The 18,625-nt window shown below is 40.4% G+C and overlaps 1 protein-coding gene across 4 annotated transcripts in view; it reads right to left on the bottom strand.

The window, feature by feature from the left end:
* The window catches only part of KIAA1958 (KIAA1958 ortholog), a 153,576-nt gene that overhangs the window by 36,959 nt on the left and 97,992 nt on the right, over positions 1-18,625 (bottom strand). Inside the window, exon 3 of one of the 4 annotated variants that reach the window (XM_047768169.1) lies at positions 2,990-3,073. The exons of the other annotated variants lie outside the window; for them this stretch is intronic. Within the exon in view, the coding sequence (XP_047624125.1) occupies positions 2,990-3,073 (84 nt within the window). The remainder of the gene's footprint in view (positions 1-2,989; positions 3,074-18,625) is intronic. 4 annotated transcript variants of the gene reach the window in all.

Genomic DNA, 18,625 nt, shown 5'->3' with positions numbered 1-18,625 from the left:
ATATCATGTATATAGAAATAAATATGTATGTACTGAGATAACTGAAGAACTATTTACCAAAACATTAACAGTAGTTATTTTTGGCTAGCAGATTTATGAGTATGTATTCTGTTTTCTTTATGCTTACCTGGATTTTCTAATTTTCATAAATTAGTATTACTTAACTGGTGCATGTTAAGTCAGAAAACACAGTGCTGGCACACATAATGGCTCAAAAACGGTGGCTATTATCATTACTAAAACAAACAAAAAAAAATAAAGCAAGATTATCTTCTATCTCCTTATTTCTGGATGTCTCTCTATGAAAGGAAAGTCATGAAATGAAGTAGACTGCATAACACAAAGGTCACAGCGGACTTCTTGCCCCTGAGCCAAAGGAAAGGTCACAACTTAGAGGAATGGGTCTTTATGTGTTCATGACTTAGTGCTGGGAAGAGCTACCCAGCCATGGAAAAGCTCAGCTAACGTGATGATTGAGCAAAGCAAATCAAAATGAAATTTGTCCTGGTCGTACAATAAAATTAAAACATGAAATACCACCTACCTTCCTAGCTAATGTGAATTATGAGGATGCTCTGAAGAAAAAAATACTTCCCAATAGAATGCCCAGATCCAACAAAGCAATTAAGATTTGGATTGTTTTTTATGTGTTAATGATTATACAGGATAGAAAACTTGCTCAGATTTATGCGGTCCTAACGTCTAAATTTATTTTATTATCAAAGTATCTCAACTAAGAATTCATCACAGGCTTGAAAAGAAAGACTTTGGCAATACCACCACAAAAAGTTGTTTAACCAAAATTGTAACTATTATAATTGCAGGATTACCTCAGAAAAATGCATTGATATTTACTGAAGAAGAAACTTTGCACGTTTTCAAGAATGCTTTGAATTCAGCCACGTTTGGCAACAAAATGTTGTTACCTAAAATGAGTGTCAATAGTCCTTTGATCTCAACTACAGAGTCAAGTAATCCCCTAGGGAAAAGAGACTGAAGTTCAATGCTTATAAATAAATAATTCAGGGGATCCGAGCTTTGAAGAGTATGAGTTTTATTATTATCTTGACTAGTGCTTCTAGATTTTTAGTAAGACTTTTTTTCCATTTTCTACTTTCTCTTTACGTTTGATATACAATCTAATGCTTGGGAACATTTTCAAAGCTTTGGTAGTTTTAAGTTTCTTATAAATCTGATAATCAGGTTTCACTTACATTGATTTCTTAGGAAACAAAAAAATTCTACCCAGGTTCAAGCACTACAGTAAAAATGAGCTAGTAACAGTCTTTTTTGCCACACTATTGGACTTTGCATATTATGTAAAAATTATATATCTTCCAAAAAGAATGGCACATTTATTCCCTCCTTCTACCCCCTCCCTTTTGCCCCCAAAAGATGTTAGCTAAATATCTGTATTTTCATACATTGTAAAAAATGAGGCATAGGAGCTAAAATCTAATTATGCTTTTTTAAAAAAAGAGTATGTAAATAATTTGCCCAGCTTCTTTCGGCATTTTCCTAGTCTGGATCTGACAATGTGTGTAAGCAGTAAAGTCAGCATTATCTCCTCATGATTCATATAGAATTTTAAAAATTAAAAAAATAATGCCATTTATTAAGTAGACTGAAAAGGAGAGGTGAGGTGGGAAGTAAAAGCAGGAATTGAGGACACAAGCGTCTAGGATGACTCTCAGTTTCCTTTTCGACAGTTTTCTTTTTTTAAAAAGAAAAAACAACGGACTCCTTCTCTACTTAGTGTTGCCTGAGAACCACTATGGTTTTGTAAAGTCTGTAACAGTTAATTACATTTAATCACCCACAAATACATTTGCTTTAAGCCTGTAAATACTATGTTAGTAGTACTAAACTATCTCCAGGGGCTTATCTGTAAAAAGAAAAATATATTATATATTTATATTTGTATAAAGTTAACACTGAGGGCAGAGGAAAGGGAACAAAGAAGCAGGGTTTAATCACAGTTTCTCCGGACACGGTAACCAGACTGGGGTGGTGCTCAAGCCGCCTGGTCAAGCAGTGTCTGAGGAGGAGTCATAGGAGGCAGAGACAATGAAGTTGCCGCTGTTGGAGTGACCGGCCACCGACTGGGCGGCCTGCTGGCTCAGATTGTTACAGATAAGCACCAGCTGGTTGCTCTGGGCCTCGGACAAGGTGCTGCAGCTCTGATACACACTGAAGTTGGTTTTCCTGCCCGGAATGTTCCCCTTCTCGCACATGGTCTTCACCATCTTGGCCAGCTTGTTCTTGCCGAGGGCCTGGCAGTTGTACCAATGCAGAGCTGCCAGGTTCACGACTGGCTTGATGGACAAGTAGAAAGGGGCGTCCTCGTAGCGCATGGCAGGAGGCCGCCGCTGGGCATACTCCTTATAGTCCTGCACCGGGCAGGTCTGCGGAGCATGCTGAGTGGCATACACACGGGAGTCTGTCCCCCCTCTCTTGGTTTTGGCATTTATGTCACCAGTGTCTTGACCCATCCACTCCAAGTACTCCAGCCCCGTTTCTGTTACCCGGAGCCGAATATCACCCCACTTCAAGGTAGATCCATGGAAGCCCGTGCAGTGCCCAAAAGCTTTTGTGTTGTTGAGCCAGACGAGGTTGAGCAGACCCTCTGGGTTATAGCGGCTCAGCAGTCCCCTTTTCCGCAGAATGAGCTCATCAGCAAACGTGAGCTTCATGGACTTGTGTGGCTTATTTCCTTTTCCTTTGCAGCGGAGTTCAATTTGCTTCTGTTTGAGGGCCTCCTGGGAGCGCTTGAATTCCTTATCCCTGGTGATACTGTAGCCATACCTGTGTTCTTTGAGGTACCGTTCAAGTCCACACTGGTAATTGGCCAAGCTGTTGGGTTCATACTCAGATCCATCCTTCTGCCTGGCATCCACAAAGAAAGAAGCCAGGTAGGCATCCAACTCCTTGCAAGGGATGACATAAATCTCTCTTGTTTCAGAAGGATACTTGGAGATGAGGAACTCCCGGAAATTGCGGAGCGCAGTCTGCGTGCTCCGGATGGTTTTCTCATTCTGCTCCCTGCTGAGCTCAGCTGCTCTTTCATCCTGGTCTGCAACAAATTGGGGAGGGGAGGGATAGAGAGGGTGTTGATGAGTTCAGACAATGCACTTTCTACTCTGAAATAAAGTTTCCTTTTATAATGAAAAGGGAAAGAAGAAATCAATTTTACAGAGATCACTAATAAATGTGATTTACATACCTGTTGCATTATAATAGCCAACTTCAGTTTCACAAATGATGTACTAGATAAGAGATGGCCCATTACAACCAAAATGAGCCTCTCATGTCAGGGACATAGTTTAGTGCAAGAAGGTTGGTGGAAAGAGTGAGATTAGAGGCAGCCTTTGTTTTAGGGGAAAAGTGAGACAGAAAAGTGCTATTTATCCTAACGCCGTGTGCAAGGGCCCCATCAGAGCAACACACTCATTCTGAATCACTTCATTTGTGAAACCAGAGGTTGTACTGGTTCCATTGTACTGAATTAATCGAAAATACTCAAATTTGTTATTTAGCATATCTCTATAGAGATCTATATTTAAAATGACTAAATAGATCATTTACAGCAGTTAACTTGACACATTCTTCAGAAATTTAGTTTATAAATATTCTATATGTAATTGCAGGACAGTTTATAATAAATGATAAAAATACTCTGTTTTGCAAAACGCAAAGACTCATAGATACAGAGAGTAAACTGGTGGCTGCCAGAAGGAAAAGGGCTGTGGGGTGGGACAAAATAGGTGAAGGGGATTAAGAGGTACAAACCTACAATTACAGAATAAGGAAGTCACAGGGATGTAATACACAGGGTAAGGAATATGGTCGTTCACATTATAGAGACTGTGTACAGGGATGGATGGCTGAGGCTTACTGTGGAGGTCATTTCATAATGTATGTGAAGGTCAAATAATTATGTAATGAAATATATAATATTATACATTATATTTCAATACAAAAAAACTGGTGTTTTGGTAAAGTAACAAGGATAAAACTTCACAGCTATAAAGATAGGACAATGAAATCTGAGTAGAGCTACTATAATCAAGATGTGAGAAAGGGGGTATGTCTCCCAGATGGTTTTATTTTATTAATGTAGTATTCACATTCTGCCACCAAAGACTGGAGATGTCTCTTTCCATCATAGGTCATCCGTGACTAAGTAAGGCTGCTCTGGAGTAGTGGTTCTCATTCTTTAGTGAGCTTCAGAATCACTCAGGATGTTCAATCAAAATCAGAGTCCTCAGCACAGGTCCAAGAGTCTGCATTTTAACTAGCACCTCTATGCTTAGGCTGAGGTTCAAGAGAATACACTTTGAGAAACAAAGTTCTAGTGTTTACGGCTAATGCAGGAAGCCCTGCTCTGTTTTACTAGATTTAAAAAAATAATGATTAAATTCAATGATATCATTTAATGGTTTTCTCTCAGCAACATGTAATTTAAATTTGGATCTTAATGATAAAAACATTGTGTTAAAAATCACCAAAATTATGTCAGGCATGGTCTGGGCAGAACTCAAAAGAGAAATTCTAAAAATGAAATTACGCAACAGAAAAACCAGGCTATTCTCTTGATCGTTGAGAGGCAAACATCAAGGTTAATTTATAACATTAAATGGAATTTCTGATTCTAAAGAATAATTATTCTGCTTATCCCAATTATCTTATTTAGGAAAACTTTAGATTAATTTGTAAGGCTGCTCAGTGGGAAGTCTTTGAAATAACCACATACAATAACAAAAATAAAATTTCTAATAAACTGAATTTTATTCACAAATTCACTATTTTGTACTACTACACACATTTATAAATGTTCATATTATTTTTAAATGACGGTTCTATAATTGCCAAAATCCTCATAATTTCATAAAATGAAATTAACTAAAAAAAATCACAAAACTAGCTAATTAGATATTTTTGATAGGCACATTTTTAGATATTTCCAAAATTCAAATACACAACAGTATATTTTATGCTTCATTGGACTTGACTTTTGGCTATGCTATCTTCTTCCAGTTGAAACTGTTTGTATATCAACAATATAGTTGTGTATCCTTCCATCAGAAAGGTGGCAGCCACATGTAACCTTTTACCATGCTGGCTTCCCTGACTGTTTACATCCAAAGCCAAAGGGGCCAGTGCATCTGTTTATTATGGCTACTTGTTTAAGTATCTATCACAACAGTCTTCAAAATTTAAACAAAGATTTTCTAAGAAATGAACATTCATAAACAACTTTAGGGGAAAATTTTCCAGTTTCTCAACTTTCACATGGAATCTTTTTCTAAAACGTATTTGTCTGAGATGAAGACTGCGTTTTCCATCCTGAATCTAATGTGTTACATACTCTGGATTATTAAAGATTTTGAGGAGCCACACAAAGTTTCTAGAAGTCATAAATGGATGATTAAACTCATAATCTTGTCCCCATTCTTACCCTTCTCTGGATTATACACGTTCGGGATATTGATGAAATTTGCCATTGGAAATAGGGCCTAAATTAGGGTGTTTTGAATTCAGGATTTTTTAAAGGGTTTTAGGTCAGTGAAGTTGATCCTTTTAACTGGAACTGAAATAATCTGTAGGACTACCAAAATATTCAACATAAAGCAGAAGCTTAAAATTTCATTCAATTCTTTCCAATTCAGCATGCTTTTGTTCACAAGATGCCTAAAAATTATCAAACCATATGACGCACTGATTCTAGTCACAGTTAATCCTGATCTTCATTATATACAACTTTCAGTATTTTCTACCTCCTTTTTACAAAAATAAACTGAAATGTGTTGAAAATCTTTGGCATCAATTTAAAAATGAGTATTATATCCTTTTTTCCCCCAAAGTTCTTTTGCGGGTATGTGAGGAAAAGAGTTTACGTCTGTAGGACTTAGGCAGCACTAGTCAGTATACCCTAAGCGGTGAGGATGATCAGAGAAGGGCCTGTGGTGCTGGCGTGTTATTCATCTGTGAGTTTCCTGAGTGAGGCAGTCAGCCAGCTCTTCCACTTCGGCATCTTCTCCATCCACATTATTGGCACCGTGCTGACACACTCACAGTGAACCAATACACCAGCACTGCTTCAACGTCCTCAGCCCAGACTTTTTTTTTTTTTTTTAAAATGCCTGCACCCGCGGCATACAGAGGTTCCCAGGCTAGGGGTTGGATCAGAGCTGCAGCTGCCAGCCCACACCGGAGCCACAGCAACGCCAGATCCAAGCCACGTCTGCAACCTACACAACAGCTCAGGGCAACGCCGGATAGTTAACCCATGGAGCAGGGCCAGAGATCTAACTGGCATCCTTGCGGACACTAGTCAGGTTCATTACTGCTGAGCCACAACAGGAACTCCTCGGCCCAGTCTTATTTCCAAGCCTTTCTCTCTTTACTTTGCCAAGCAGTTGATTGCCAGGTTTGAACTTTCAGCTCCACCCCCTTCTCCTCTGCCTCTGGGGAGTGGGGAGAGGCTGGAGATTGAGTTTAATTACTGATTATTTAAGCAATCATGTTTATGTAATGAAGGCTCCAAAAACCCCAAAAGAGCTTCCCAGTTGGCATGAGTGTGAAAGTTCAAGCTGCTCCATGTCTTCAGCAATACTAAGTAATGTTAGTCTCTTATTTTAGCATCTTCTGGGTGTGTAATGCTGCTTGCTGCAGTGAGGTTTAAAATTTTCATTTCTCTGATGACTGATGAAGCTCAACAGTTCTTCACAGGTTTATTGGCCATTTAGATATTTTCATTTTTAAAGGTGCCTGTTAAAAGTCATTTTCTATTGGATCATCTGTCCTTTACTGTGTATAGGAGGTTGTAACATATTCTGCATGTGAATCTTCTCTGAGTCTGTGGCTTATCCTTTCTCTTTCTTAATGGTGTCTGTTAAATGAACAAGAATTCCTAATCCTAATACAATTTTTCCGTTTATGATTCATAATTTTTGCCTTGTTTTAAAGAAATTTTTTTTCCAAGGTCATGAAAGATCAATTTCGTTCAAAAGCTTTACTGTTTTGTTTGTTTGTTTGTTTTTTGGCTTTTTAGGACTGCATCCATGGCATATGGAGGTTCCCAAGCTAGGGGTTCAATTGAAGCCAGAGCCACAGCAACACAGGATCCAAGCTGTGTCTGTAACCTACACCACAGCTCATGGCAACGCCAGATCCTGAACCCACTGAGTGAGGATTAATCCACAACCTCATGGTTCCTAGTTGGATTTGTTTCCGCTGAACCATGATGGGAACTCCAAAAGCTCTACTGTTTCAGTCTTCACATTTTGATATGCTATCCACTAGAACATCCATGTATATGTCCTCAGGTAGAAATTAAGAGTAACTTTTTATATGCAAGAAACACCCCAAAACAAAAAAGGTAATTTTTATATGGACCATAATCTTTTTGATTTTAATTAATAAAATTTGAATAAGCCACATACATATGGTACAGTATCTAAAAAGCTACAAACGGGTAGAGAGTAAAAGTCATCCTCCCCTCCCATCTCCTTGTCACATTTCCCTCTACATCACAACCAAAGTTACCAATTTAATGGGTATAATTTGGGAGATTTCTTATGTACACACACTCATCCTTTTCCTTTTAAAAAGGGAGGGGGAGTATATTATGCGTCCTATTCTGCACTTCGCTTTTTACCATTAACAAAGTATTAAGAGAGAGCTCTGTATCATTACATGCACAATTGCCTCTGTCTTTCTAACAGCTGTATTTTATATGGATATACTGTATTTATCTACTCCCTTTTGATGGACATTTGCATTATCTCCATCCTGTTGCTATTATAAACAATGTTGCATTAGGTATGCTTGTATACATGACATTTCCTACACATAAGCAAGTACTTAAACAGAATGAATCTCCAAAAGTAGAGCTGCTGTATGTATCACTGCTATTGCCCTGAAACTATGCTGTGATTATTTCATTTCCGTGATAAGGTATAAGAGTGCTGGTTTAATCATATCTTCTTAGATACAATGTATTATTAAATTTTGTTATCTTTGCTCATTTAACTTGTAAAATATACATTATGGTTTTATTTTTCATTTCCTTTATGATAAATGACATTTAACATTTTTCAAATACGTATTAGTCCCGTGTATTTTCTCATTTTCTTTCTGTGGATTCTGTGTGTCCCTTGTCAAAAATATTTGAGTTCAGGGAGTTCCTGTTGTGGCACAGCAGAAACGAGTCCGACTAGTATCCATGAGGATTCAGGTTTGATCCCTGGCCTCGGTCAGTGGGTTGGGGATCCCGCATTGCTGTGAGTTGTGGTGTGGGTCGCAGACGCAGCTCGGATCCTGTGTTGCTGTGGCTGTGGTGTAGGCCAGCAGCTATAGCTCCGATTAGACCCCTAGCCTGGGAATCTCCATACGCTGTGGGTGTGGCCCTAAAAAGCAAAGGGGAAAAAAATGCTATAAAAAAAAATTGAGTTCCTGGAGTTCCCATCGTGGCTCAGTGGTTAATGAATCCGACTAAGAACCATGAGGTTTCTGGTTCGATCCCTGCCCTCGCTCAGTGGGTTAAAGATCTGGCGTTGCCATGACCTGTGGTGTGTAGGTCAAAGACACAGCTCGGATCCCGAGTTGCTGTGGCTGTGGTATAGGCAGGCCGGCGGCTATAGCTCTGATTAGACCCCTAGCCTATGCCGCAGGAGCAGCCCTAGGAAAGGCAAAAAGACCAAAAAAAAAAAACAAAACCAAATTGAGCTCCTACTGTGATGCAGTGGGTTAAGGTTCCAACACTGCTGCGACTGGGGCACAAGTTGCAGGTGCAGCTCGGTTTCAATCCCTGGCCCGGGAACTTTCATATGCCAAGGGTACAGCCCCCCCCAATTATTTATAGGAGCTCTAGATATATTTGGCATTATTATTATTATTATTATACTTAGCCCTTTGTGATATATATAAAGTTGTGCATATATGTGTATTTTTTTTGCCTTTTGTATTTGCAACTTTGTTAACATTTACAGGACTGAATTTATCTGTTTTTAAATGCTTTTTATACTGTGTTACAATTAGAGATGTTTGTCCTATTATGAAACCATAAAACAATTCTATTTTTTCCTAAGCTTTTTGTTTTGGTTGCGCCCACAGCATGCAAAAATTCCTGGGCCAGGGACTGAGCTTGCACCACAGCAGCAACATGGGCTTGCTGCCGTGACGACAAATCTTTAACCTGCTGCAGCAAGGGAACTCCCTTTTTCTGAAGCATTCTTAATTTCATTTTTAATATTTAAAAATTTGATCTGAATTAATTTCGGTTTAAGGAAGGTATCAACTTAACTTTTTCCTGGACAGCCACCCAGCTGTTAAATAACAGTGAGGACTGTAGGTGTAGAGAAGTCATTCTCCCTCAGGGGTCTCTTGGGGGGTGGGGACCACATAGCTATATGATTATTTCTTTTTTGTTTTTAGTCTGGGTTTTATTAGAAATAAGAATCAAAGGACAGTTGTGTAGAGTTTTCTTGGCTAAGCCCAAGGCATCTGGAAGTTCCCAGGCCAGGGACTAAACCCATGCCACAGCAGTGACTTGAGCCACAACACTGAAAATGCTGAGTCCTTAACCACTAGGCCACCAAGGAACTCTTAGATGATTATTTCTTTATCTGTGAATGGCTACAGCTTTACCAGGCTTTATTTCAGTGCTGACTGCTTTGCATCCATCTTTTTTTTTTTTTTTTTTTTTTTTTCTGGTACAGAGTGCACCCTTTCAGGCCATACATTCAAGTATTTCCCACAGGTTTGTCGCAGTGGCAGATGACTCCCACAAAGATGGAAATTGTGTCTGTGGTTCTCTACTCAGTCCTGCTTCTTCTGCTACTCTCTGGAGTAAAGCGGGATCCAGGGAAGCTCTGACCACCAACCCAAGCTCCCCATTCAAGTTCTTCAAAAGTGATTGTTGGGCGTGGTTAACCATCGTGGCGCGTGGTTAACGAATCCGACTAGGAACCATGAGGTTGCGGGTTCGGTCCCTGCCCTTGCTCAGTGGGTTAACGATCCGGCGTTGCCGTGAGCTGTGGTGTAGGTTGCAGATGCGGCTCGGATCCCGCGTTGCTGCGGCTGTGGTATAGGCTGGCAGCTACAGCTCCGATTCGACCTCTAGCCTGGGAACCTCCATGTGCCAAGCAGCCCAAGAAATGGCAAAAAGACAAAAAAAAAAAAAAGGGATTGTTAATTTTGCCACTCAGCAGCGGCAAAGAGAGGTCTCGCACTTGCATCTGAGGTCTACAGTCACGTCTCTTGGTATTGTACCCAAATCCCTGTTTCATCACTGCATTTGGCAGCCGTTTTTATATACCATGGTTCTAGCAGAAGACAGCTTTATTTGAGAAAATGTTTGTTTCTATTTCTCTTTCTTGAAGTGATTTCAGAGAGAAGTCAGAATTCTGATCCAGCTCTTTGCATTTTTTTTCTTCTTTTATGGCCACACCTGCAGCATAAGGAAGTTCTGGGCCAGGGGTTTAACTGGAGCTGCAGGTTTGGCCTACACCACAGCCATGGTAACACCGGATCCGAGATGCACCTGCGACCTACACCACAGCTTGTGGCAATGCCAGATCCTTAACCCACTGACTGAGTAAGGCCAGGGATCAAACATGCATCCTCACACAGACAACGGTGGGTCCTTAACCCACTGAGCCACAATGGGAACTCCTAGCTCCATGCATTTGATTGAGATTGCTGCAACTTCTAGTCCCTAACTTGGTGCCTTGCACTTAATAGGGATCCCACTAATGCTCAGTGAATGCTTTCTGATCACATGAAATCTATTCTATGAAGAAGGGTTACATTCCTCAAGATTTTGGTATTCACCAAAAAGTAAGTGGTCAAAGTTCATTAAATTTGTTTGAATGTGTATGGTAAGAAATAGAACTTGGACTCGAAATAGCAACAAAAATTGTTTTCAACACAAACAAAAAAAAAAAGAATAAAGATCACTTTTAATTTTCTTAAGTATGCATACAGTTCAACAGGCAAACTGAATGAGTCACTTATTAATGAAAAAAATGCACTGAGATAAGCAAAACGGTTTTATTATATTAAGGAAGTTGTGCTTAATAACAAACTTTAAAAACTGAATGTGGGTACAATTCCAAAGGCCTAGAAAACTGATTGAAGAAAAGTTGGCAATCCAAAATATGCAAATATAAATTATTTTTTCTAAGCATATCAGATCTTCAACAAGTAGAAAACGAAGTTTTACAGATGGTGAATGAGAAGGCATCAGAATCACGTCTCCAATGGCTTCTGTGAACCCTAACACACCTAGTAGCCTGCTCAATGCATGGACCCAGACCTGCAACGTCACTTAGGTCTGTCCCCACAAACCTGCTCTCCCACCCAGTCAGCACCTCCAGGACCTATCCATGTGCACAAGCCTGAAACCTGAGTACCATCCTTGACACCTGTTCCCCAGTCTACGGCTAATCCATCAAGTCCTGCTGGGCCACCACATGCATCCATTCAAGCAGACTTAATGACTATTTAAAACATGTTAGGAATGAAGCAAACCGAGTCTAAAGGGATGAGTACAATGTAAACATTCCTTGTTTTCAGAGTTAGGGAAACAGATAATAACACAAATAAAATCTTAGACAAACTGACACAGATGCTATGAAGAAAAATTACGAGTGACCCACTTAAGGATGGATGTTCCAGGAAGGACTCTCTAAGAAGAGCTTTTAGATGAGACCTGAAAATGAGAAGCCAGTCATATGGGAACAGCATATGAGAAGTTCCTACAATGGAAACAGTTTGAAGACCTGAAAGAATGTCAGGGAGCCTGGAGTGATGTGATCAAAATTGAGAGCAGCATGAGACGAAGTTTGCAAATCCACAGGCCAGATCATGCCAGGCCTCATCTCTAAGTCATTATTAATGACTTTGTATTTTAACCTAAGAAAACTAGTTGCTCAGAAAAACTACATGGTGAGATTTGCACTGCTCTATTACCACATAACCTATCTCCTCCCATGGTCAGAAAATCTTGGATTAACTCTGCTTTACCTAAGTAGGGTTGAGTTCACATCTCGATGATCGGGTGGAAAACAGACAATGAAAGGATCCATAATCTGAACCCTCTCGATGGAAGCAGAAGGTCAGAGCCAGAGGGAATAAGAGAATATTCAAGTCAACCACCCCCTCCCCTTCCTCCTCCCCACAGAAAAAGAAAAGGTATTGGGAAAGAGATGAAGTTTTAAAGCAGACAAGTTGCCTCTATTTATTTATATGGTCTCTATGCCCATTACATTATCTTTCATGTATTTATTACCTGTGAATCCTGAGTACTCAGCATATGTTCCACATGAAGACTGGGTATGAAGACTGCCTGAATATGTACTGTTAAAAGAATCTGAAGGAGTTCCCGTCATGGCTCAGTGGTTAACGAATTCGACTAGGGACCATGAGGTTCAGGTTCGATCCCTGGCCTCGCTCAGTGGGTTAAGGATCTGGCATTGCCATGAGCTGTGGTGTAGGTCGAAGATTCGGCTTGGATCTCAAGTTGCTGTGGCTGTGGTGCAGGCGAGCGGCCACAGCTCCGATTCGACCCCTAGCCTGGGAACCTCCATATGCTGCGGGTGTGGCCCTAGAAAAGACAAAAAAAAAAAAAAAGAATTTTAAATCCACAGATCCACTACATGTATTTTGAACAGCTGAGTATCTCAAGCTTTGGTCTGAGTTTGATATAAAAAGGGCCATGCATGGCTTACAAAAAGGCATTTTAAAAAGGTCTGCTTTTCTCCGAGACCCTCAGTTTATGTCACCTCCCTTCTCGCACTCCATAGCCTGCGGGGCTACTATTTTAGGGGGGTTTGCTGTCACGGTGTGACTGGTATGGTTCTGGTTATATGTGGGGAAAGTGGATAAACTCTGTACACAGAAGAAGTGAGTGACCTTGGTTCTCTGAATTAATGGCCTCTTACTTCTTGCTTGTACCATCCACAAGAGCCATAATATTTATCACTAAGATGTACAGTTTCTCAAAAGAAGAAGCCATCCAAAAACCTAGTGTAGTGAAATAAGCCTTTGATAAATGAAGCCAACAGACTGAAAGGGTTTAGTTTACTGATGTCCCAGAGATCTGTGACCTGGAGCCAGGCCAGGATGAGCCTCCGTCCTGGCCCAGGGACTCCTCAGGGACTGAGGAAAGTTTTCAGTGCAGACAGCCTTTCTGTACTTATTTACACAGTCTCCACGCCCCATTAATCCAATTATTTTCTCCCTTGTTAGGAGATGGTATGGAAAAACAGATAATTAGTGCAGTATCTTGTGTTCTCATTTAATTTGAGGAGATTTATGTTAGATTTAAATTCACATCCATTTTCTTCTATTGCTATGGCATTCAATTTAACAAAAAATAAACTCAGCCATCACATCCCTTCTGTAATTTTATTAAAGCAATACATCTGAAGCAGTAAGAAATATTTCCTGATGCTTAACTTTATTATTTCCATTTAAGAAGAGTATTTTGTCTTTTTCCTGGATAGAGAAGCCATGGCCGAATTCCCTTCATAAACCAGCAAATGGTAAGTCCGTGAGCTCATTAAGTAAGAATATATTTTAAATTTGAAAAGTGAAAGAAATCTGGTAAGTAGATTTATATTTATGAGGCTGCAGTTGGAATTAATATTTAATCCACATTTGTGAGAACCCACTGTGCCCCCTTAGCATTTCAAGAAGACCTGTGGGGTGTAGTCAAAGGCAAGTCCCCAATGGTTATGCAGATGGCATCATAGCTAGAAGAGATAACTAACACACATAAAACTAATTAAAAAGACCATGCATGACTGTGTAATTAGGCACTGAATTTGTGGTATAAGCTCCAGGTCCTACAGGAATTCAGAAAGAAGAGAGAGAGAAGTGAAAAAGAGTTTGAGCCCTATTGGTGCTCTATCCCATGGGGGAACAAGGACATGGGTTAGGTATTAAAGGATGGGTACCATCTGGCTAAGTGGAATAGGAGGGTAGAACATTCCAGGAAGAGACTGCATGAGCAAAGGGAGAGGGAAAGAAAGGCTCAAGAGGACTGTGAGACACCCATCCTAGTGTGGCGATGGGAGAGGGGATGGAGTGGGGAATACAGCAAGGCCAGAGAGATGGACACACTGAGGGGTTTATGTGGTAATTATAAAGATGTATTGCAAGGAGAGGAGACTGAAGATGCTAGGTGCAAAAAACCTCTACAGGCAAAACATTTTTTTTTTTTTTCTTTTTAGAGCTGCACCCACAGCATATAAAGGTTCCCAGATTAGGGGCTGAATCAGTGCTGTAGCTGCCGGGCCTACACCACAGCCACAGCAACACCAACATCAGATGTGAGCCACATCTGTGACCTACACCATAGCTCACAGCAAAGCCAGATCCTTAACACAGTGAGCGAGACCAGGGATTGAACCTGCATCCTCATGGATCCCAGTCAAATTTGTTTCCGATGTACCACAACAGGAACTCCACATGCAAAACATCTGAAAAAGCTACTTTAAAAAAAAAAAAATCTTCATTTCTACACCTCTGACATTCTTTTTTCTTTTTGTCTTTTTAGGGCTGCACCTGCAGCATATGGAGGTTCCCAGGCTAGGGGACGAATCTGAGCTGTAGCTGCCGGCCTATATCATAGCCAAGTCACATCTACCACCTACACCACATCTCACAGCAATGCTGGATCCTTAACCCACTGAGCGAGGCCAAGGATCGAACCCACATCCTCATGGACACTAGTCAGGTTGGTTTCCTCTGAGCCACAAGAGGAACTCCTACCTATTTTTCACACTTCCCTTATGCTGTTATTTTCTTCCATACACCTATTACCAAATGACATACTACGTATTTACTCAATAACTTGTTTAGCATCTGTCTCTGCCCAGCAGGCTGTGGGCTCCATAAAAGTCAGCACTTCGTGAAGCAGTAGCATTCAATAAACATTTGTTGACTGAATTAACACCAAAGCTGAAAGGAAAGTTACTGAGATAACTCTGTGTGTGAAATGACATAAGCCACTTTAGACCAACTATATGGACTGCATTCCAGGAAGGACTAAAAATAAAAATCAGTGACATAAAATTAAATTTTGAGGAGTTCCCATCGTGGCTCAGTGGTTAACAAATCCAACTCCAGGTTTCAGGGTTTGATCCCTGGCCTTGCTCAGTAGGTTAAGGATCCGGTGTTGCCGTGAGCTGTGGTGTAGGGTGAAGACACGGCTCGGATCCTGAGTTGCTGTAGCTCTGGCGTAGGCTGGCAGCTACAGCTCTGATTAGATCCCTAGCCTGGGAACCTCCATATGCCATGGGAGCGGTTCTAGAAAAGGCAAAAAGACAAAAAAAAAATTTTAATTTTGAGACCAAATCAGAATCTTAAAGTCATCTTATCCTTTATTAAGGCTCTTAGAGCTAGCTGTGGTCAGGGAAGGTGGTCTGGATGTTTACAATAATAAAATGACTTATAAGGCCACTGGAAGCTTTTCCCAGGACTAACTCCCTGGGAAATAAGGACCTATCGGTTGTCACAGAAATTGCTACAAGACAATTATCTTTATCTTACTAACAGAATAAGGAAAAAAGCAAACAATACTTTAACAAAAGTCCACTCCAGAATTAATATGTCCATAAAGTCAAGGGATAGCTCCCTCTCCTAATCCTGACCTTCACTTTATTATACCTGGAGCTCCCTGGTGCCCTAGTGGTTAGGACATGGCACCTTTACCACTGCAGCCTGAGTTCAATCCCTGGTCTGGGTGCTGAGATCCCACATCAAGCCATGTGACCAAAAAAAAAAAAAAAAAAGATTATGCTGACATTGTGGTGTTGTCTATTATATACTTACTTCTTTTACATACATATTCATTTGATATAAATTTTTGTACAAGTCTTTCTTTGTTCAAGGAAAATGATCTTGGTATTTAAAAAATATATATGCCTTGGTTGGTAATCTTACGAATAGGCGTACTTCAATTTTATTTGTCAGGGGCTATAAAAATCATATTTGAATCATTCATGTTTCATTTTTTAAAACAGCAATAGCTCCTAATGCCTGTAAAATTTATTGGAAAAAAAAAACAGTAAGGTACATTTACTTTAAAGGTAGAAAACAAGTTGAGATAACCTTATAATACCATAAAATGTATTAACATTAGGGTCTTCTTTCTTCTTCAAACACCTGACTCGTTGCATATTTCAATGCTTTTTCCTAAAACTTTAAAATGCATGTACTTTCTAGGATTGTTAATATCATTAGTTGAAACCAGACTTGTATGCTATTACAGCTATGTGACCAGCAAATTATGTTTATGCTCGGTTAACCTTTCCCAATAATGGAAGTAAAACACATTTCCTATATACTCAGTCAGGAGCATGAAAATTTAGCACAATAGTACTATTTAGCACAGTTAGTCCAGTATGATTTTGGACATAAACATAAGTCATCTGCTCATTTCTTCTGGTTTTACGTCATATGCCTCTAGAACCTCTGGCAAATTCCCTCCTTGATAAAAATTTAGAAATAGAATAGAGCACAAAAAATACCAGTATTTACTAAATAAACAAAATGCAAGCAAAACCTTCTCTTTCTCACCCATATTCACTGTCATCTCTCCACATGAATTAAATTAAGCCAAAGAGCTGTGCCTGCTGGAAGGTGAAGTAAGACAATGCATGTGTAAAGAAGACCAGGCATTGATCATGCAGATAATCACAACTAGGAATTAATTTATGGCCAATAGGGTGCAGGAGTCTCTATTATTATTATTATTATTATTATTATTATTATTATGTCTTTTTAGGGCTGCACCTGAGGTATATGGAGGTTCCCAGACTAGGGGTCTAATCAGAGCTAAGCTGCCGGCCTACACTACAGGCACAGCAATGCCAGATCTGAGCTCAGTCTGCAACCTACACCACAGCTCACGGTAACGCCAGATCCTTAACCCACCGAGCAAGGCCAGGGATCGAACCTGCAACCTAGTAGTTCCTTGTCAGATTCATTTCCTCTGTGCCACGATGGGAACTTCATGAGTCTAGATTTTTAGCAAGTTCTCAGATGGTTCTAATAAAGATGTGTCTAAAGGGCTGTGCTTTAAAGAAGAGTTTAATTCTCCTCTCTAAAAGACCTAGAAAATGACTCTTCTTCTTTCAAATAACCCTCAGCCCAAGCCTCAGTAATAGCAGCTGCCACACTGCTGGAATGACAGATTTTCAGATCTGAACGTTTTTATGTACCAGGCAGAAGAGTTGCTTTATAAATAAATAATCAATGTTTAAGTGGATTCTGCTTCAGTGAAAAAATACTATCAAAAATCAGCAGTTCCCGTCGTGGCGCAGTGGTTAACAAATCCGACTAGGAACCAGGAGGTTGCGGGTTCGGTCCCTGCCCTTGCTCAGTGGGTTAACGATCCGGCGTTGCTGTGAGCTGTGGTGTAGGTTGCAGACGCGGCTTGGATCCCGCGTTGCTGTGGCCCTGGCGTAGGCTGGTGGCTACAGCTCCGATTGGACCCCTAGCCTGGGAACCTCCATATGCCGCAGGAGTGGCCCAAGAAATAGCAAAAAGAGACAAAAAAAAATCATACTGGACTAACTAATACCATTATTCAACAAAATAATGTATAAATCAAAGAATTATTTCCCTTTGAAACCCACTGGATTAAGATTTTTTTCTTTCATAATGTCTCTGAATTTATTAAGCTTAACACTGTTATCCTAATTGCCAAAGACCATTTTTAAAATCTAACCTTGCCTGATCCCTTCCAGGACAGGTGACATAGGTAGTGTAGGTTAATGGTTAATGGTTATCAGCTTTGCCAATAAGAATGTCTAGGTTCAGGAGTTCCCATTGTGGCTCAGTGGTTAACGAATCCGATTAGGGACCATGAGGTTGCGGGTTCGATCCCTGGCCTCGCTCAGTTGATAAAGGGTCAGCATTGCCATGAGTTGTGGTGTTGGGTGCAGACATGGCTCAGATCCCAAGTTGCTGTGGCTGCGGTGTAGGCCAGTGGCTACAGCTGCGATTAGACCCCTAGCCTGGGAACCTCCATATGCCACAGGTGTGGCCCTAGAAAAGACAAAAAAAAAAACAAAACAAAAAAGAATGCCTAGTTTCAAATCCCAGCTCTGCCGCTTAACCAACTATGTGAATCTGTGTAAGTTTTTAAACTTAAGCCTTGGTTTCTTCAACTGGTAAATGGGTATAATAGTTGTACCTGTTTCTTAAGAGTTGTATGAGAATTAAGATAGGAATGCAAACCACTTAGCTCGATATATATAAATTATCTAGTTCAACTCCTTTTTTTTTTTTTGGCCTTTTTGTCTTTTTAGGGCCACACTCAAGGCATATGCAGGTTCCCAGGCTAGGGGTCCAATCGGAGCTGTTGCTGCCAGCCTATGCCACAGTCACAGCCACAGCCATATGTGATCTGAGCCGCATCTTCGACCTACACCATAGCTCACAGCAATGCAAGATCCCCAACCCACTGAGCGAGGCCAGGGATCAAACCCGCATCCTCATGGATGCTAGTTGGGTTCCTTAACTGCTGAGCCACGATAGGAACTCCTAGTTCAACTCTTTGTACATAATGCTGTTTAGAAATGTGTTCCAACTCACTAAATCAAAGTCT

The sequence above is a fragment of the Phacochoerus africanus genome, chromosome 2 (assembly GCF_016906955.1).
Source record: "Phacochoerus africanus isolate WHEZ1 chromosome 2, ROS_Pafr_v1, whole genome shotgun sequence".
Classification (NCBI taxonomy): domain Eukaryota; kingdom Metazoa; phylum Chordata; class Mammalia; order Artiodactyla; family Suidae; genus Phacochoerus; species Phacochoerus africanus.
Note: the sequence above shows the minus strand (reverse complement) of the source record. Positions and strands in the feature narration are given on the sequence as shown.